Source organism: Emys orbicularis, chromosome 2, assembly GCF_028017835.1.
Source record: "Emys orbicularis isolate rEmyOrb1 chromosome 2, rEmyOrb1.hap1, whole genome shotgun sequence".
Taxonomy (NCBI): Eukaryota; Metazoa; Chordata; order Testudines; family Emydidae; genus Emys; species Emys orbicularis.
The window spans coordinates 211,411,970-211,428,770 of record NC_088684.1 but is presented as its reverse complement, the minus strand read 5'-3'; the positions used below and the strand labels follow the sequence as shown (position 1 = coordinate 211,428,770).

Here is a 16,801-nt window from a genome sequence, read left to right as displayed (position 1 = left end):
CAATTACCAATAAATTTCCACTAGCAGTCCATGTAATACTGGGTACTTCTGTAGCCCCTTTCAGCGGAGGATCTCAAAGCAATTTACAAGCAGTGAGCTTAGCCTCATCACACCCTTGTATGATTAATATCTCCATCTAGCAGATGGAAAAACTAGAGCAGAGAGTTAAGGGCCAGATTCTGATATCTTAACTCCATAAATATAGGTTCACTCCTCAAGGGCTTCCATTGACTTTAGTGAGGTGCTACCCAGCATCAGTACGGGTACTAGAATCTGACCTTAAGTGACTTGGCAAAGACTGATTACACAGGAAGTCATTGGCAGAGCCAGGAACAGAATCCAGATTGTTCTACAGTCCTACTTCTGTGTTTTTAAAGGGACACTGCACTTTACATTTTGTAATTTTGAGGGGGGGGGAAAATCAATTAAAAGTATTTTTAAAACTATCAACCCCTTCACTTTGCCTCCCCACAGTGTCTGAAACCCTGCAGTGCTGGGAACTTGAAAGAGAAACTGATCGCACACACAAAAATGATACTGACTTTATTTTCATTCTCTAAACAGAGAGAAGAGAATAACAAACTGACCAATGAACTGGACTTTTATAATTTTCAGTTTTAATAATCTAAGCTGTTGTTAGCACCAAGATACAGATATTTGTTTACAACATATTACTTTTGAGTTAACAGTACACTTCAACCACTAGACAGATGCTTTCCTGTTCCCACGTACACCTATTTCCTTGTTTCAACCAGATTTCTTGCATGCGGGTATTGTTTTTAGGTCATTCACCTTCAAGCATGACCTTTCCACATTTCCGCGCACACACACACACACACACACACATTATCATCTTCATGTAGCATCAGGTGGTAGGTCAGAAGTCAAAACACAAAATGGACAAAGAAGCAGCATACTTGTCCAATTGAAACAGACCTTTTAAATTGAGTGAATTTAATGCAGCTGAAAGGCAATGGCCTACTTTAATTCTGGAAGGGTGGGCCTAGAGTCAACATAGGACAAAACGTTCACACCCTCAACTGAGGGAGGGGCCACAGACCCCAGAAAATAGATTCAGTGGAAAAACAAATGGTAAATCAGGAAAGCTGGGGGATGAAATTAAAAACAAGGATACTGGATGCGGGGCACCAAGTAGCGAACCCTGAACACCACCAACTGCTCCGCAAAGGAGTCAGTGGAAACCACCCAGAGGAATTCTGCCCAGATGTGAGAGACAATTAGGGAACACTAGGCCCCACAGCAACAGAAAACCTCCCCACTGAGCGTCCACCTCCTGGCCAGATGGATAGCCATCCCAGCCAATGCCAGGAGAAGGTGAATGAGGGGGTCCCATGACTGTGTGGCTACGGACAAGGAATCCATAGAAGAAAAGATGTGGGGAAGTGCAGCCAGCACCTCAGCAGGTGGTTTTGCAGGAGGTGGAACAAGGGTCTAGTGCAGGTTGGCGTGTGCTAAGGTTGTCCCTGTGCTGCAAAACAGGGCAATTGCCCCTGAGGACTTCACAAAAACAGTGTCAACACCATTGCTTGACATCTGTGATAACTAAAATGCATTTGGTGTGAATATCTGATGGATTCTTAACCTTTGCAGGCTTCTCAAGTTACTGCTGTCTTCTCCCTGTTGGCATTTGGCTCTAGAGTTCCTCAACAAGCAAACTCTCTCCAATCAAGAGCAGTACCAATTTCTTTTTAACTGTAGTTTGTGTTTTAAAATTCTCTACTGCAGCTATCAGGAAATGAGGGGCCATATTACCTAAATAAAAAATTCCTGAAGTGTATCTTGAGAGAAGATTTTAGCCAGAATTGAAGGAAATAAGAAGGAAAAGGGAGTTGGGGGGTAGGGGAAGGGAAGAGAGACAGCATCAAATGAAATCTAGTACACTGGAGGAGGAGAAGAAAGGGAATGAGTCAAATAAGTACACTCAGTGGGCAGGAGTAACCTGGAAACAGAGCTGCTGAGAGACTATGGTGATGGAAGCACTAGAGAAAGAAACCCAGGAACTGGGCCAGTTCTAGGATCCCATTATTGGGGGTGCAAGCAGTTACTTTGGGACCCATGCATGTCACTATTTAAAAAACAACCAACCTTCCACCCTAGACAGTGGGTGGGATAATAACAGCTAATTCAATGTGTATTTGCAATGCAACATGACAGCAAAAGGAGCCAATGCGATTTTAGGCTGTCTACACACACAGCATGTCACAGACCAACAAGGTAACAGTTAACATGGCTCTGGGAGGACAGCACCTGGAGTATGTTCAGGGCTGGGCACAATATTACTAGAAAGAAAGAAAAGAGCCTAGCCACCCTTAAAGTTAACGTGGATTAAGGTAGGGTGTGAATTTACAGTGCAATGGCTCTTCCTAGATCACTCCAGACAAAGAGTGCCCACCAATGGCATTAAGAGTGCGTCATTCCCATTTCGTTTAACCCACTTTCAACGTTAATCAGGAACAACTCCATGTTGTAGATGAGCTGAAGTGCAACAGAGTAACAAAGACAAAGTGGAAGGAGCTCAGAGGAGCAACAAGAACTCTCAGAATGCTACAGGGAAAGATTGAGAGGCAAACACACAGTTCAAGAGTACCACTTAGGGAGAGGGAAATGGGATAAGAGTGCAAACTCCAAGGGTGGGGGAGGTATTTAGTGAGGTGCAGTTAGGATAAAAGGGTGCAGATAAGGAAAACCTAAAATGAACTTGAGGAAAAACATCCTGGCAGCACTTCAGAACAAGGCCATGTCTACACTACAAACTGTGGTTGATGAAAGTTACCTTGATGTACAGCCACTGAAGTTTGTACATCGCTGGCACAGGTGCAAACTTTGCTGCTTGTGTTGCTGCTGCGCGTACTCACCAGGAGTGCTTGTGTTGATGTAAAGTGGGGTGCACTATGGGTAGGTATTTCAGTGTGACACACACTGTCATCCAGTGCAATGCCTTTTGGGAAATTTTCACAATATATTGTGGGATAGAAATGACTCACTCAGGGATCTCTGGGAGCTAGGGAGTCAAGTTTCCAGCATGTGAGACAAAGGGGGATAAGCTGCTGCTAGGGTGGAGGACAGACATGAAGCAGCTGACTGCTGAGTTTGAACAGCCAGATTCAAGGGCTATTACAAGAGCTCAACATGGCGCTATGGAGTGAAGGAGGCTTTGAAAGAGCCCTTTAGCAGTCAGCCACAGTAGTGTTCTATGATGTAGTGTTCTCTGGGCCTGGAACTTCAGGTGCTACTCAGAATTGTGTAGTGCTTGCTATATATTCATAAATATGACTGGGTGTTTTCCTGGAGCTATGAATACTATGGTGCTTGCTGTACATTTACAAGGACTGTTTGCTTTGAATACCGCTATGCGTTCTGCAATATTTGTTGTGAACTAATAAAAATCATTTGATTCTCCAAAAACATTTAAGTGGGAAAAACTGTACAAAAAAGTCAATGTACAAAAACCCCCACAAGCAATGCAATACAAATGTGTAACATAACGAGGTGAAAACAAATGTTTACTTCCTTTCTAATTTTATGTCCGTTTGAATGCACAAATGTAGTCCATTGTGGAAACACACATACCAGTCGTGGTCCTCATAGGTCAGTGTATGTGAAGCTATGTTTTTCTTTGCTACCCCACCTCCCTCCTTCCCCGCGTGGAATGATAGAGGCAACGATCCGCCCCATGATGCCATGTGGTATGTTGTGGGGTGTAGGAACAGTGACCATGAAATTCTCCAAATAGTGTAAAAGATGGAGAATCCAAGATTTTGGGACCTGCAGGACAACCAGCAGCATTTGAATCTGCTGTCTGAGAAGACCAATAATGTCCTAACGCTTTTCCCACTCCTTATCCTGCTTGGACTCCTGGGCCTTTTTCCTGTCCCCTCTGTCTTTCTCCATGCTGTTGGTCGTACAGGCTCTCCGAGCCCTTTGTTCATGGTCCAATGCAGCACTGGCTGGCAGGATCTTGTAGAATACGTCTTCCTCAGTCCTCTTCTTTCTCCTCCTCATCAGGATCAGGCGTTCTGCAGGTGTGGAGGGGGAACTCCTCAAGGCGGCCACCCTAGAAGGTGCTGATAAAAGCAGACAGATGTACCATTGGATTTACAGACACAAGGGAAAGGGAAAGATAAGATAAAGATAAGTTTCCCTTATTCCCATAAACATTTTTAAAAGACATGCTTATTGGTCCTTCTGCTTTGGAGCAACTCTGCACAGCACCACTCTCCAATCCCAGACATGGTGAGTACGGCGTGCCAGGGGTGGGGGATGTTCCGTCGTATGAAGCTATATAATTTTGGTCCCTAATCCATAAGTAGTATAGGGCACTGAGCACTGGCACTATTTTCCACAGGCAGTGGTGCTTTAAGCTGATGTCTCACTCTGGCAGATATCAAAGGCACAGAGAGCACAGCTACTACTGGCTTCCTGAAGCAACCCAGACCCATATGTTGCTAGCCTGTTTACTGCAATGGTGCCAGCTAAAGTCATCACGGAATGGCATGGGGAAATGTCCTGCCACGGAGGAAGAAATAAGGCTGCCATCCCTAGCAATCATTGGGAAAGGATTGCAGAGTACCTCCATGAAAGTTTCATCAAGATCTCTCGGGAGGATAAAAGGGACATCCCTATGCACAACACCAAGATGCTGCACATGTCATTACCCTGTAGGGTTAGGCTGGGGACAAGTAGATAACTCTACCTATGTTTTTTGTACCACTACTTCCTCTTGTATGAGCAAATGAAAAGTCGATACCCGTCTCTTGTTAACTTGGGGTTGGGCCAGGTTCCATCTTTAAATTTAAAGAACGTACAGAAAAATGCATGTACACACTTAACCGAGTTCCCTTCCCCTTCATCAGGCTCATCAATGCTCACCTGGTGGCACTGGCTAAACTGTGTTAGTCTCACACAGGTCTTGGCTTGCTGCATGACTGGAATCCCCAGCCGTGTCTCCCCCACACTCCTTCCTCCTCGCTGTACAGGTCTCTGTCTTGGGCTCCTCGGAGGTATCCACAGTGGTCCGCGGGGTGCTGGTGGGGTCTCCGCCAAGTATGCCATGCAGTAACTTGTAGAAGCAGCAGGTTTGAGGCGCAGCACCAGATCTATTGTGGCGCTCCCTGACCTTGTGGCATCCTGTGAAGTTCCTTCACTTTCATGCGGCACAATCTCTTCTCCCCACAGGCCCAGGAGATCCAAAGCACCTGTCTACTCCAGCCTGGAGCACATCCAATACCTCTCTGTCTGTGTGGGGCCAGCACAGTTGGCTGGGCAGTTGCGCACAAGAAGGGAGAGCTGCTAGGTGCGTTTACCAACATCTGTACTTAGGAAAAGGCATCTCAACATGTGAGGGGGAGGGAGGATGTTGAAAGGTGGGGGTGGCTTCTGGTCTCTGTGACCCCTAGGCAGTGGAGTTTAAAATTGTAACCAGAGTGGTCACTGTTGCAGAGAATGGGACATTGTGGGACAGATACTGAAAGTCTGTTAGAGTTGACACAGGTCATGCAGTGTCTACACTCGCACTGCATTGACCTCAGTAGGACAACCATGGTTCCACACCATTTGGGGAGGTGGTTCGACTGTGTTGACATAACAAGGCACTTACATCATAAGAATGGCCCTACTGGGTCAGACCAAAGGTCCATCTAGTCCAATAACCTGTCTTCTGACAGTGGCCAGTGCCAGGTGCCCCAGAGGGAATGAGCAGAACAGGTAATCATCAAGTGATCCAGCCCCTGTCGCTCATTCCCAGCTTCTAGCAAACAGAAGCTAGGGACACCATTCCTGCCCATCCTGGCTAAAAGCCATTGATGGACCGATCCTCCATGAATTTATCTGGTTCTTTTTTGAACCCAGTTATGGTCTTGGCCTTCACAACATCCTCTGGCAAGGAGTTCCACGGGTTGACTGTGCATTGCATCAAGAAATACTTCCTTTTGTTTGTTTTAAACCTGCTGCCTATTAATTTCATTTGGTGAGCCCTAGTTCTTGTATTACATCGACTGGAGACAAATTGGAGTGTAGACACATGCACAAATAATGTGATACAAGGTAACTTATGTCAACCTAACTTTGCAGTGTAGACCAGGCTTTAGAACAGCCTCCCAAGGGAAGTAGCTGAAGCCCCATCACTTGTGGGAGATTTAAAACTAGACAGGCTAAAGTGATCCTGTATTGACCGGGAACTGGAACAGACGATCAAATAGGTCTTTTTTTCCAATCTAACTCCTATAAATCAAAAACCCATCCATAGGATGTGAACAGAATCTGGTCCAATAAGAGATATTACCTCACCCACCTCATCTCCCTCTAAAGCAAGACTACAGACAAGGAGGCAATGAATAGCTGGATAATGGAAGCTATTTAGGCCCTGATCCTGTAAACATTTAAGCACATGCTTAACCTTATTCACGTGAGCTGTTCCATAGAAGTCAAAGGAGCTACTTGTATGAGTTAACACACATGCTAAAGCGTTTTCAGGATCAGGGCCTTAGACAGCTGAAGGGTAAAGCAGCGGATCACCAAGTATTTTAGAACAAAAGTAACTCAAAAAGCCTGGAGTCTTATCCTAGGAGTTACTTTTCTATAAGCAGTCCCCCTCCTAGCTGTACTACCTCCCAAATACTGAATCTCAAGCCATCAGAGAATGCCCAAGTAAGTGCCAGATTGATGATTTTTATTTTAAGTCTGAGTGGAATGATGCAGCTGTTCATTTGCAATCTCCACCTCAAGTCACAGAGATCCTTCCACTGTACATGAATGGAAACACAGTGTATGTTCCATGGGGAAAACATTCATAAGCACCACCACCAGTAAACAGAAGGTGTTGCACATTCTGGTCATGCCTCAAATGCAAGTTCAGTGCCACTGCTGGAGCAACAGTTTCAGAATTACCATCATCATTAAACTAGGGCTTAGAACCTGGGCACAGTAACAGTGTTTCACTATCCTATTAATAAAATTACAAACAACAGCAAACAACTATGTTAAAAGAACATTAAGGTTCCAAAGTCAAGCACGAAAAAACTAGAAAGTGCCAGAACTAAGGTTGCTCCTTATCTAAGAAACCTTAATTTGACCCTTGTGCATACACATGATGATACAGTCTTCAATTACAGGACCACAGAGTGGATAAAAATCAATTTTAAAAAAAAATTAAAATCGTTTTTAAAATCAGATTTTTTGATAAAATGCTTTTTAAGGAAACCACCTATCTAAAGGTAGTTTAATTAAGATATATTATAGATATCTTTGAGCTAATCATGGAACAGGGATTATAAATTCTAATTCTATAGTACGAGACAGTATATTCATGTAATGTTTAAGAAAAGTTTTGTAAAGGAGTTCTAATAGTTCATGGATTAGGGACCCAATCTTATGGGGTTCCACAGACTTCGTATAGATTATTTAGGTTAATCTTTCTATCTACCCAATGGGACTCAGTGCTCAGTCTAGAAGATACCATCAGAGATGCTTAGTTTTGCAGTTCTCAAACTGTGGATTTCTGTCTCCAGAGGTAACATGCTTGTTAACAGCAAAAATGGTTTTAAATAAATAAATATATAGAGAGACGTGAGAAATAACAGATCTCAACTCTATTGTCCCTCTGCAAATTTCTGTACACAGAGTCAATCCCTTGACTCTCTCTCTAAAAGTGCAGAATTTCAAAAAGTTCAATAAATAGAAGATTGTTGGAGGCGGAACAGATCTGGACAAGGAGAAGTCTGGAGATAAATGTGAGAAGTGAGGGACATATGCTTGTTTTGTTAAAATATTATATGTTTGCTGTTGAAGAAAAAAATCCAAAATACTTAATGCTGTTTTAGTTAAAACAATTTAAATGTCTGTCTGGTGATGATCTCCTCCTAATACAGCCTGGCAAGGAAATCCTCCAAATATTAATGATTAACCTGTTGAATTGGAGATAGTTCACCTCTCAATGACTTCATAAATATCTGCTTCAATTACCTTTGGTAAATGAAATAACCAAACAATCATTCATTTTCTGATATAGCTGTAAAACTAATCTGAAAAGTTTTCAAAATAAATCACTGTTTAAAAACATATAGTGTGTAGTTTCTAAAAATGAAACCTACATCTATCTGAGTTGTGAAAAATATGTATTAAGATAACAACCAACAAGAATGCACTTTTATGTAGAAAACCATGATTAAATCGAGTCTTCCTGACTGATGATTTAAATCAAATCCACCCTGCAGGATCATATAATATTTTTCCACAGGACTTCTGCCTCATTTAACAGTTTGTTTGTACTTTAAGTTTTTAAAAACACAAAAATTTGATCGTACAGAACCATACTGACCACCACCCCATTTTATCTGCAGGGTTGGGACTTTTAGAGTCACAGACAGACCTCTATCACTTGAGCTAATGGATTAATTGGTACTAGTAGAAAGCTGTTATTTTCTATGTGGTCCTGCCACTAGATGGGTTGGAGACACATTCCGCCAGTAGATTTCACAGCCTGTTACATAGCAAAGGAATGTTGAAACTCTGAAATAATGGGGGTCCAATTTCAGGTTCTTTAGGAAGTAGCGCTCTAAACCCTTCTGCCCCAATCCTCCCCCCCACCCCCAGCTGATTCACCTGTCTCCTCCCCCACTGCAATCCCCTCATCCCCTGCCTCCTGTCCCCTCCTTGCTCCCCTGCCTGCCCCAGGCAACCTTCCCCACACCCTGTTCTTCACTCCTCTTCATGAGTCAGAGGCTCTCTCTTTCTCTTCCTCCCTGCTTAAGTGCCAAGCAGGGGGAGCACTGAGCAGACAGGAGAGGCAGTCTCTCTGCTCTCAGTTCTGGTGCCTGGCATCACAGTTTAAGAGCTGCTCAGATCCTGGGGTGGAGCATCATACTCAGTGTGGATGGAATCGTCAGAGAATTTAACGGACAAACCTCACAGGTCTCTACTGAGCATGTGCAAACAAAAGGCACATTGCTGGCACCAGGGTAACGCCCCTGTCAAATTTCAAGACCCTGTTCCACAGCATGGAGTTGCAAGAGCTTCTCAGTTGTACAGTCATACCATTTTTTTAAACATGTGTAAAACATTTTCCCCAACCTCATTCCCAGACATGTTTGAGCTGAAGTTTTCTCAAAAAATTCAGCCTGAGGCACATCAAAGCAGTGTCAGGCAATCTTAACTATTGGTGGCACCACCCATGCCATGGGGAATTAATTGCAGTCAAGTCTGTGTGCTTAATGGGGACCCACTACTTAGGTACTGATCCTATAGTCCTTACATAGGCATAGCTCCCATTTAAGTCCATGGAATTTTTCCTGCAGGATATGGCCCCTACCATATAAACAAACATGTCCATGTTTATCTGCCTCTCCTACTGTTCTGTTTAACCCTCGGAGGTGTGGTAAGAGGATGCAGCCATCTTTTTTATGACCATCATAAAACATACGATCCAACTCCAGGCACAACACATTAAATCCCCTCCTTAACAATAGACAGACTCCCCCTCAGCCTGTCACCACCACCACCACCACTCAAATATAAAACCCAACTAAGAACCACTCATACATTCTGCTCTCCCTCCCCTTCATCTTTAATATTCCTCATCTCCATCCCTGCAATCACATTACATGACTCATCTCCCCAGCCTGATAACACTGGACTCACTGTTCCCAGCCTGGATGTTCCATGTTACACACAGGTTTAATACAGTGACATTTCCTTTTCACTTGCACTCAGGAATATAAAAAAAATCAAATTGAATGATCATTACAAAAGACACTTGTCTCCACCTGTGAACAATATTAACTTTTTATTAATTGCTTGGAACAGTAACAATCTTAGTGTTCAATGCATTCATTATATCAGTACTATGATTTATAAATATGCATATTGATTCTCCAATGTATATGGTTTATTTTCACAAAAAGTGATCGTAGGATTTGGCTGCAATGGCGCTCCGAGTAGCCTTTTCAATAATTTTGCATTCTAGTAGAAATCAAGAACAACAAAAATATTTAATTAAACCCCAAAGAAATATAGTCACAATTAAAGACAACAAAAATAGATGAAAAATGGTCAAAATATTCACAGAACAATTTAAAATCACCTGCTTATTTGTGGTAGGAGTCAATTCTCCATACTGATTTTTGTGCACATTTGTGTTTTCTTGGGAAGGGCAAGAGAGGAATAGAGATAAACTGACATTTCCATGCTCACTGAGAAACTAACACTGAAGCAAACCACAGTGCCCACCTCCCATGGAAGGTAATTAGCTAGACAATTAGCTGCATAACATAGCAATAATCCTCATAAGTAATTTAATGATGAGAAAAAAAGTGGCCAAGAGAGAATGCTTTGCACTACCAAGTGGGAGACATGGATTTTAACTCAGGTCTTTCACTGACACATCACTGGGGGCTATCTACACAACTCAAGCTGGTCAGGTAGCAGCAACACTAAGTCAACCAGGGAAAGAGCAGTCAGAGAAACATAAGGCATCATACACTTTGTGTGTGTATATGTATGGGGGTCAAGTTATGTTTTGGGATCCTCAAATGAAAGGTGCTCCATAAATACAAAGCATTTTGTGAAAGTGCCGTGTAATATCACGGTTTTAGACATTGGGAAACTGGGGAGAAGTGGTCCAGTGGTTAGGGGGTTAGCTTGGGACTTGGATTCGATTCCTCATCTCTGCCACAAGTTTCCTCTGTCTCTGTTTCTCATCTGCTAGAACATCTCTACTCTCACAGGGTTGATGTGAGGAAGATTGTGAGTTGTTTCAGATACCCCAATAACGGGGGCCATCTGAGTTAGACAGAGGCACAGGAAGATTTAATAAAGATGTTGATTTGCCCAGAGCCAATTGTCAAGAACAAGAGGGTGCACAGTTTTGGTGGGTGGGAACAGTGCAGAGAAACAGCTAGACAGTGTTTATATGAGGAGAGAGAATCCTGTATCAGGTTAAAGAGTTAAAGGGACACTGCCAGATTAAAAAATTAAAAATCCCATAGCCATAACTAATAGCATCTCAGATTAGTACACCTGGGGAAAGAGTGAAAAAAAGAGTTATTTATTTTTGCACTTCAGTCAGCTTGGACAGCAAGTACAAATTAATTCCACTTCAATTTTTGATTCTCATGCCCTAGAACAATGTGAGAGAACCAAAACAATCTGATTTAATTTATATTAAAAACCCAAACAATTATTAATTTAGCTATATTAAATTGCACTAAGAAACATACCAGACTGAAGTACGGATTCAAACGCTAGATAGTGCTCTTTAAAGAGATGCACAAAATGAAGGCCATCTTTTTTCTAAGCAGAACAATTAGAGGTCAGGGCACTAGGAAGTCTATACACAAACAGAAGTTACAGTAGAACCTCAGTTATAAACACCAAAGTTATGAACTGACCAGTCAACCACACACCTCATTTTGGAACTGGAAGTACACAAGCAGGCAGCAGCAGAGACAAAACATAAAAATAAAAAGCAAATACCATACGTACTGTGTTAAATGTAAACTACTAAAAAAAAAATAAAAAGGGAAAGTTTAAAAAAAGATTTGACAAGGTAAGAAAACGGTTTCTGTGCTTGTTTCATTTAAAACATGTTAAAAACAGCATTTTTCTTCTGCATAGTATTAAAAGTTGTATTAAGTCAATGTTCAGTTGTAAACTTTTGAAAGAACAACCAGAATGTTTTGTTCAGAGTTAGGAACATTTCAGAGTTTGAACAACCTCCATTCCCGAGGTTTTCGTAACTCGTAGGTTCTACTGTACTTGCTATCTAATCTAGTTCTGGTCAAGGGAAAATATTAATTTACAATCTAAGTACCTTTTCTTTTGAGTCACAGCTGCTTTGTTTTTAAATTCGCTCTCTCCCCAGTTGCTGGGTAAAAAATACCTACACAAAACAGAAAGGAGAAACTAACTATATACAATGGAAAGAAGCTAACTAAACCTACCCAAATAATACAACTGGGGAAAAAAGTTTTTCCACTCCAATTCTTTCAATTGTAGATTTTAAGGCTAAATCTACACTAGAGACCTGCAGCAGTACAGCTGTGCACTGTAAGGTCTCCTGTGTAGCCGCTCAATGCCGACGGGAGAGAGCTCTCCCATCAGCTTAATTAAACCACCCCTAACAAGCAGTGGTAGCTACGTCAGCAGAAGAGCATCTCCCGCCGACATAGAGCTGTCCACACCCAGCGCTTCGGTCAGTGACACTTATGTTGGTCGGGGGTATTTTTTTCCTACACCCCTGGCTGACAAAAGTTTTACCGACAAAAGGGCTAGTGTAAACAGAGCGTAAGTGTTGCTCATACCAACAGTAAAGTACTGAACACTCACATTGAAGTGGGAGTGTTAAGTTAACAATGTCCCTTTATAATACCTTTATTAGATACTCACTGGATGACTGGTTACATTTAGGCAAAACAAGGAAGCTATTTCCACCCTTCCCCACTATAAAAGTCTCTCCAATTCTTATGATTTAGGTTTTTATGTAGATTTTAAAGGAGCAGATGCATAGGGCCTAAGGTTGCCAACCCTCCAGGATTGTCCTGGAGTCTCCAGGAATTAAAAATGAATCTTTAATTAAAGATTATGTCATGTGATGAAACCTCCAGGAATACATCCAACCAAAACTGGCAACCCTAGCATGGGCACCTTACTTTACTTGTCATTTTGCACAAGCACCTACAGGTCCCAACTGAGATAAAGGCCCCCCATAAAAAATTTAAACAGAATCCTTGCTATCACCTGCAAATACCCCATTCATTTCCCATAGTAGGACTCGATAGACCTCAATGAAGACTTTGTAGAGTACTCTGCAAAATTTGCATCCACAGTTTCACCACACTTCTCAGTGGGTGAACTGTACGTCATCATGAGTTAGGTGGCACTCCATCAGATGCCAACAAACAAGTGAAAAATGGAATGTGAACTAATGACCGATTACAGATATTAAACATACACAGTAAGCACATTTAAAACCAAACACTGATCTCATGGTGATATCTTTAAAATGCAACATATCAATAGCACAAATAATAAATCAATCAGATGAGTTCATCACTTCCACTCATCTGCGATGGGTGTTTGATAAGCTTACTATGTGGCAGAAGAAGTAGTGCTTTCTGCACAAAGAGCAGAATCAGACTTACAGAACCAAGTCCATCACTCTTCTAACTTCACTGACTTCCCCGGAGTTACATCAGGGATGGACTTGGCTTGGGGACTTGTGACTCAAACCGTCAGTTCTACTGGCTGATAGAGGAGACAGAATTTGTAAGCTGGCAGACCATTCAGGGAGAGCGCAGGATGATCTCCGTTATTTCAGCTCTGCTGCCCAGCCTCATTGGAATTCCATAATACATAGTCCCCGGGCTGACATATACGAAAGTGCTCTGCCCAACTTTATACAAGCCAACAAAGAAGGGATTCAGCAAATAGGCACCAGCATTCAGAGGGAATATTTGCCCACCGTGAGTGTGGCCAGAAAGGATCAAATTTATGTCTGGCCGATCTTGGAGAGCCCATTTTGCAGCCAGTGGTTGATGAGCCAGAAGTACTATTGCATGATCAGCACTGCAGTCAACTAGGGCTTTTTTTAAATCCATGCCATGCCCAGAATAGCGCCACACCTGAGCCTCAATATCATCAACCCCAGCCAGACAGAACCAATCATTGCTGCTCCTTGGAGAAGAGATCTTCACATTCTCATTGTGGAGTGGATGAATGTTAAATGACTTCAGTAATTCAAACCAGCTGTTGACATCAGAAGTATAATACTCATGGTTTCCAGTGACAAAAAAATTTCCCAATGGGGAATTAAGCTCACTAAGAGGTTCGACAGCAGGTCGGATGGCCATCACTTCAGAATCTGACAGATCACCTACAATCACAGTGATATCGGGTTTTAAAGCTTTGACCATCTGCACAACCATTGCAAGTTTAGTCTTCCCTACAGTGGGTCCCAGATGAATATCTGATAGCAACACCACCTTCAGGCCGTCCATGGACAAAGGCAGTTTGTGAAGAGGAATCACCACTGAGGTCACTGCAGGAGGCTGGGAAGCATTCAACAACCCAACAGCAGTCAGTGCAACTGTCACCATAACAACCAAAACAGGTTTCATGACAGCTTTATTACTCTTATTGATACCACTTGTCTTAACACCTCTGCTGACCAAGAGTTTATAAACTTGCTCTACAGAGCCCAGAGTGAAGAGAAAGAAAATAAGGATTATATAGGCTCCTAGACATGTGTAAGAAGCTAAGGAAAAGAAATAGGGCTCTTCTGCAACAAGAAACAGCAATGTAAAAAAGCTAGAGTGTGCCAAACCTAGAAACATTAGCACAGCTATTTTCCATGGCATGAAACAATAGGAGTTAGCAGCTGAAAGCCTGTAGAATGTGGTCACTATACATCTCCAGATGTAAAGAGAACCTATGAGCATCAGCGCATTAACAAACAATGCCATCTGTAATCTCCGCAGCCACCTCCGTGTGCCAAACTCAAGTTGCTCTGCCAGGAAGGTCCGGGATATCATCATGGAGAAGAAGACAACTCCAGCAGCCACTGCAGCCTTTGCTTCAAGTGGCAATTGCTTGAAGGAAATCATCTCTACCGACTGAAAGTCCCTGCACCTTCCTGTTTTATATGAGTTTCCAGTAGGTTAGAATGTGGTTGTGAAGGGACTTCTTGGTCAACTTGGCCTGCAACCAGGAACCAGCATCAGCTTTTTGATATTAAGACGTACAATCTCCCCTGCCCAGTCTAGAAAACAGAGAGAGGTATTATTTGGCACCCACCGCCCAGGACACCAAGGTCGGTGGAGACACTACTATCACTATCAAGGATAGCTATAGAAGGTTTATTAACTTAGAATAAAAATTATCTAGAACTCTGACAACACAGTCCTGATCTCTATAGTCTCCCATCGATAAGTTATCACAAAAACCTGTGAATGCTAAACCAGTAATAAGAATTCTCCTCACAATTTTGGGATATTGTCTCACAAATCATACAGTGATGACTACTTTCCAATAACTAATAAAATATTACCAGACCCTGCTTACTCCGTCGAAGAAACACAGCTATAGGTTAACACTTTGCACTCACTACCTAATCTGCTTCCCTCGCACAACACCATCTCCATTCCAACACTACACCATTACATGATAGTAGGTGTCCCTGGTACATAATGTTGCGGTCTCAAGAACCCAAGAAAAAAATCATTGACCTATGATGGTGTCTACATTCACCTCAGAATAATGACATAGCCATCAATTATTCAATTCCAGCCTTCATCCATTCAGGATCACTGGAGCACAAACATAAAGCATGCAAACCACTTCCCACATCTCACCCCTTATTGCTGCTCTTCAGAGGAACCATAGGGGAAAAAAATGAGACATGCACATGCACAAAAATCCCTTTAAGGCAGCCTGGTAAAGTTGTTGTGAACATTTGCCAGCCCAGGCTGAAAAATATACAGGCCTGCACTTCTCAAGATGATAAGTTTACTCATTATGGTAAGCAGAATTTTGAAAGCTAGTTTAAAGGAATATTATATATTTAGTGTATATATATTCAGTCCCTTCCACACCTGCATATTCTAGGCCAGGATTTATGGAGACTCTGTATCAATCTGAGTTTTGGTCTGGGAGCTAAAGAACCATTGAGGCCTAGACCAGTGGTTCTCAAACTTTTGTACTGGTGACCCCTTTCACATAGCAAGCCTCTGAATTATAAATGCTGGAGGCAAAGTGGGGTTTGGGGTGGAGGCTGACAGCTCACGACCCCTCATGTAATAACCTCGCAACCCCCTGAGGGGTCCCAACCCCCAGTTTGAGAACCCCTGAGCTAGACCATCCTTGTCTATACCCTGCAGCCTCAATAAACCCCTTTTATATGCATTCTGACATCATTCTGTCTCCCCGCCCCCCCCCGCCTTTTATTTTTAAGCCAAGAGGCCACGATACTGATTTAAAATTTAAAACTGTGTTTGCTTTTTCAAAATAATTAAAAAGACCAGGTACTGTGTTACGAGCTGCTGTCAGTTTAAACCAAAACTCCCCATGGAGTTACTCTGCTTTTTACTGTGTGTTAACATTCTTTAGAATATGTATACAACATTAAAACAGATGACTATTAAAATAATGCTAAGGATTTACTTCAAACGCACAAACCCAGAGGAAATGCTGCATTAGAACTCCCACAGTACTCTTCACTCAGGCCTTAAGCCTAAATATTGCAACTCATATAGGCCTTTAGCAAGACTGTGTAACATTGGATGCAATCTGATGCAAATCTATATAGAAAGAGCAAGTAGCATGATAAAGCACATTAAAAATGGCAGAGAAAAGACAGATACACTTCCCCGTTCTCAGCCCACGCTAGGAAATTAATGTTTTCTACCTGGTGCGTTGTCTGATGGTGCCAGAGCCCTGACAAGTGCAGAACAGCACAAAAACAAATTCAAGACAATTAAAGACCTAAAGTCATCTAATGTATAACTTGTCAAGATAGATTCTGAATAATAAAGGCTAAAAATAGGCCTATCAAGAGGCTGGGGGCTTTTTTAAATGACAATTCATGGCTTTCAGGATATCCTGGATTTTCTCTCTATTGTGGATGAGAGTTCAGAAAGCAATGAGCAAAACTAAGGCCTTGTCTACACTGGCAAGTTACTACGCAGCGAAGCAGCTTTCTGCAGTGGAACTCCCAAGGTGTAAACACGCCACTTTGTATGCAGAAAGTCCTCAGTTGCAGCGCTGCAAAAAAAAAAAAAAAAAAAACCACCTT

The 16,801-nt window shown here is 42.3% G+C and overlaps 2 protein-coding genes across 2 annotated transcripts in view; both read right to left on the bottom strand.

Moving 5' to 3' along the window:
- The window catches only part of GLB1 (galactosidase beta 1), a 76,441-nt gene that overhangs the window by 57,580 nt on the left and 2,060 nt on the right, over window positions 1–16,801 (bottom strand). The window lies entirely within an intron of this gene.
- TMPPE (transmembrane protein with metallophosphoesterase domain) lies at window positions 13,296–14,615 on the bottom strand. Its single transcript, XM_065400172.1, has one exon. It carries the CDS (start codon window positions 14,613–14,615, stop codon window positions 13,296–13,298), a length of 1,320 nt encoding a protein of 439 aa, XP_065256244.1.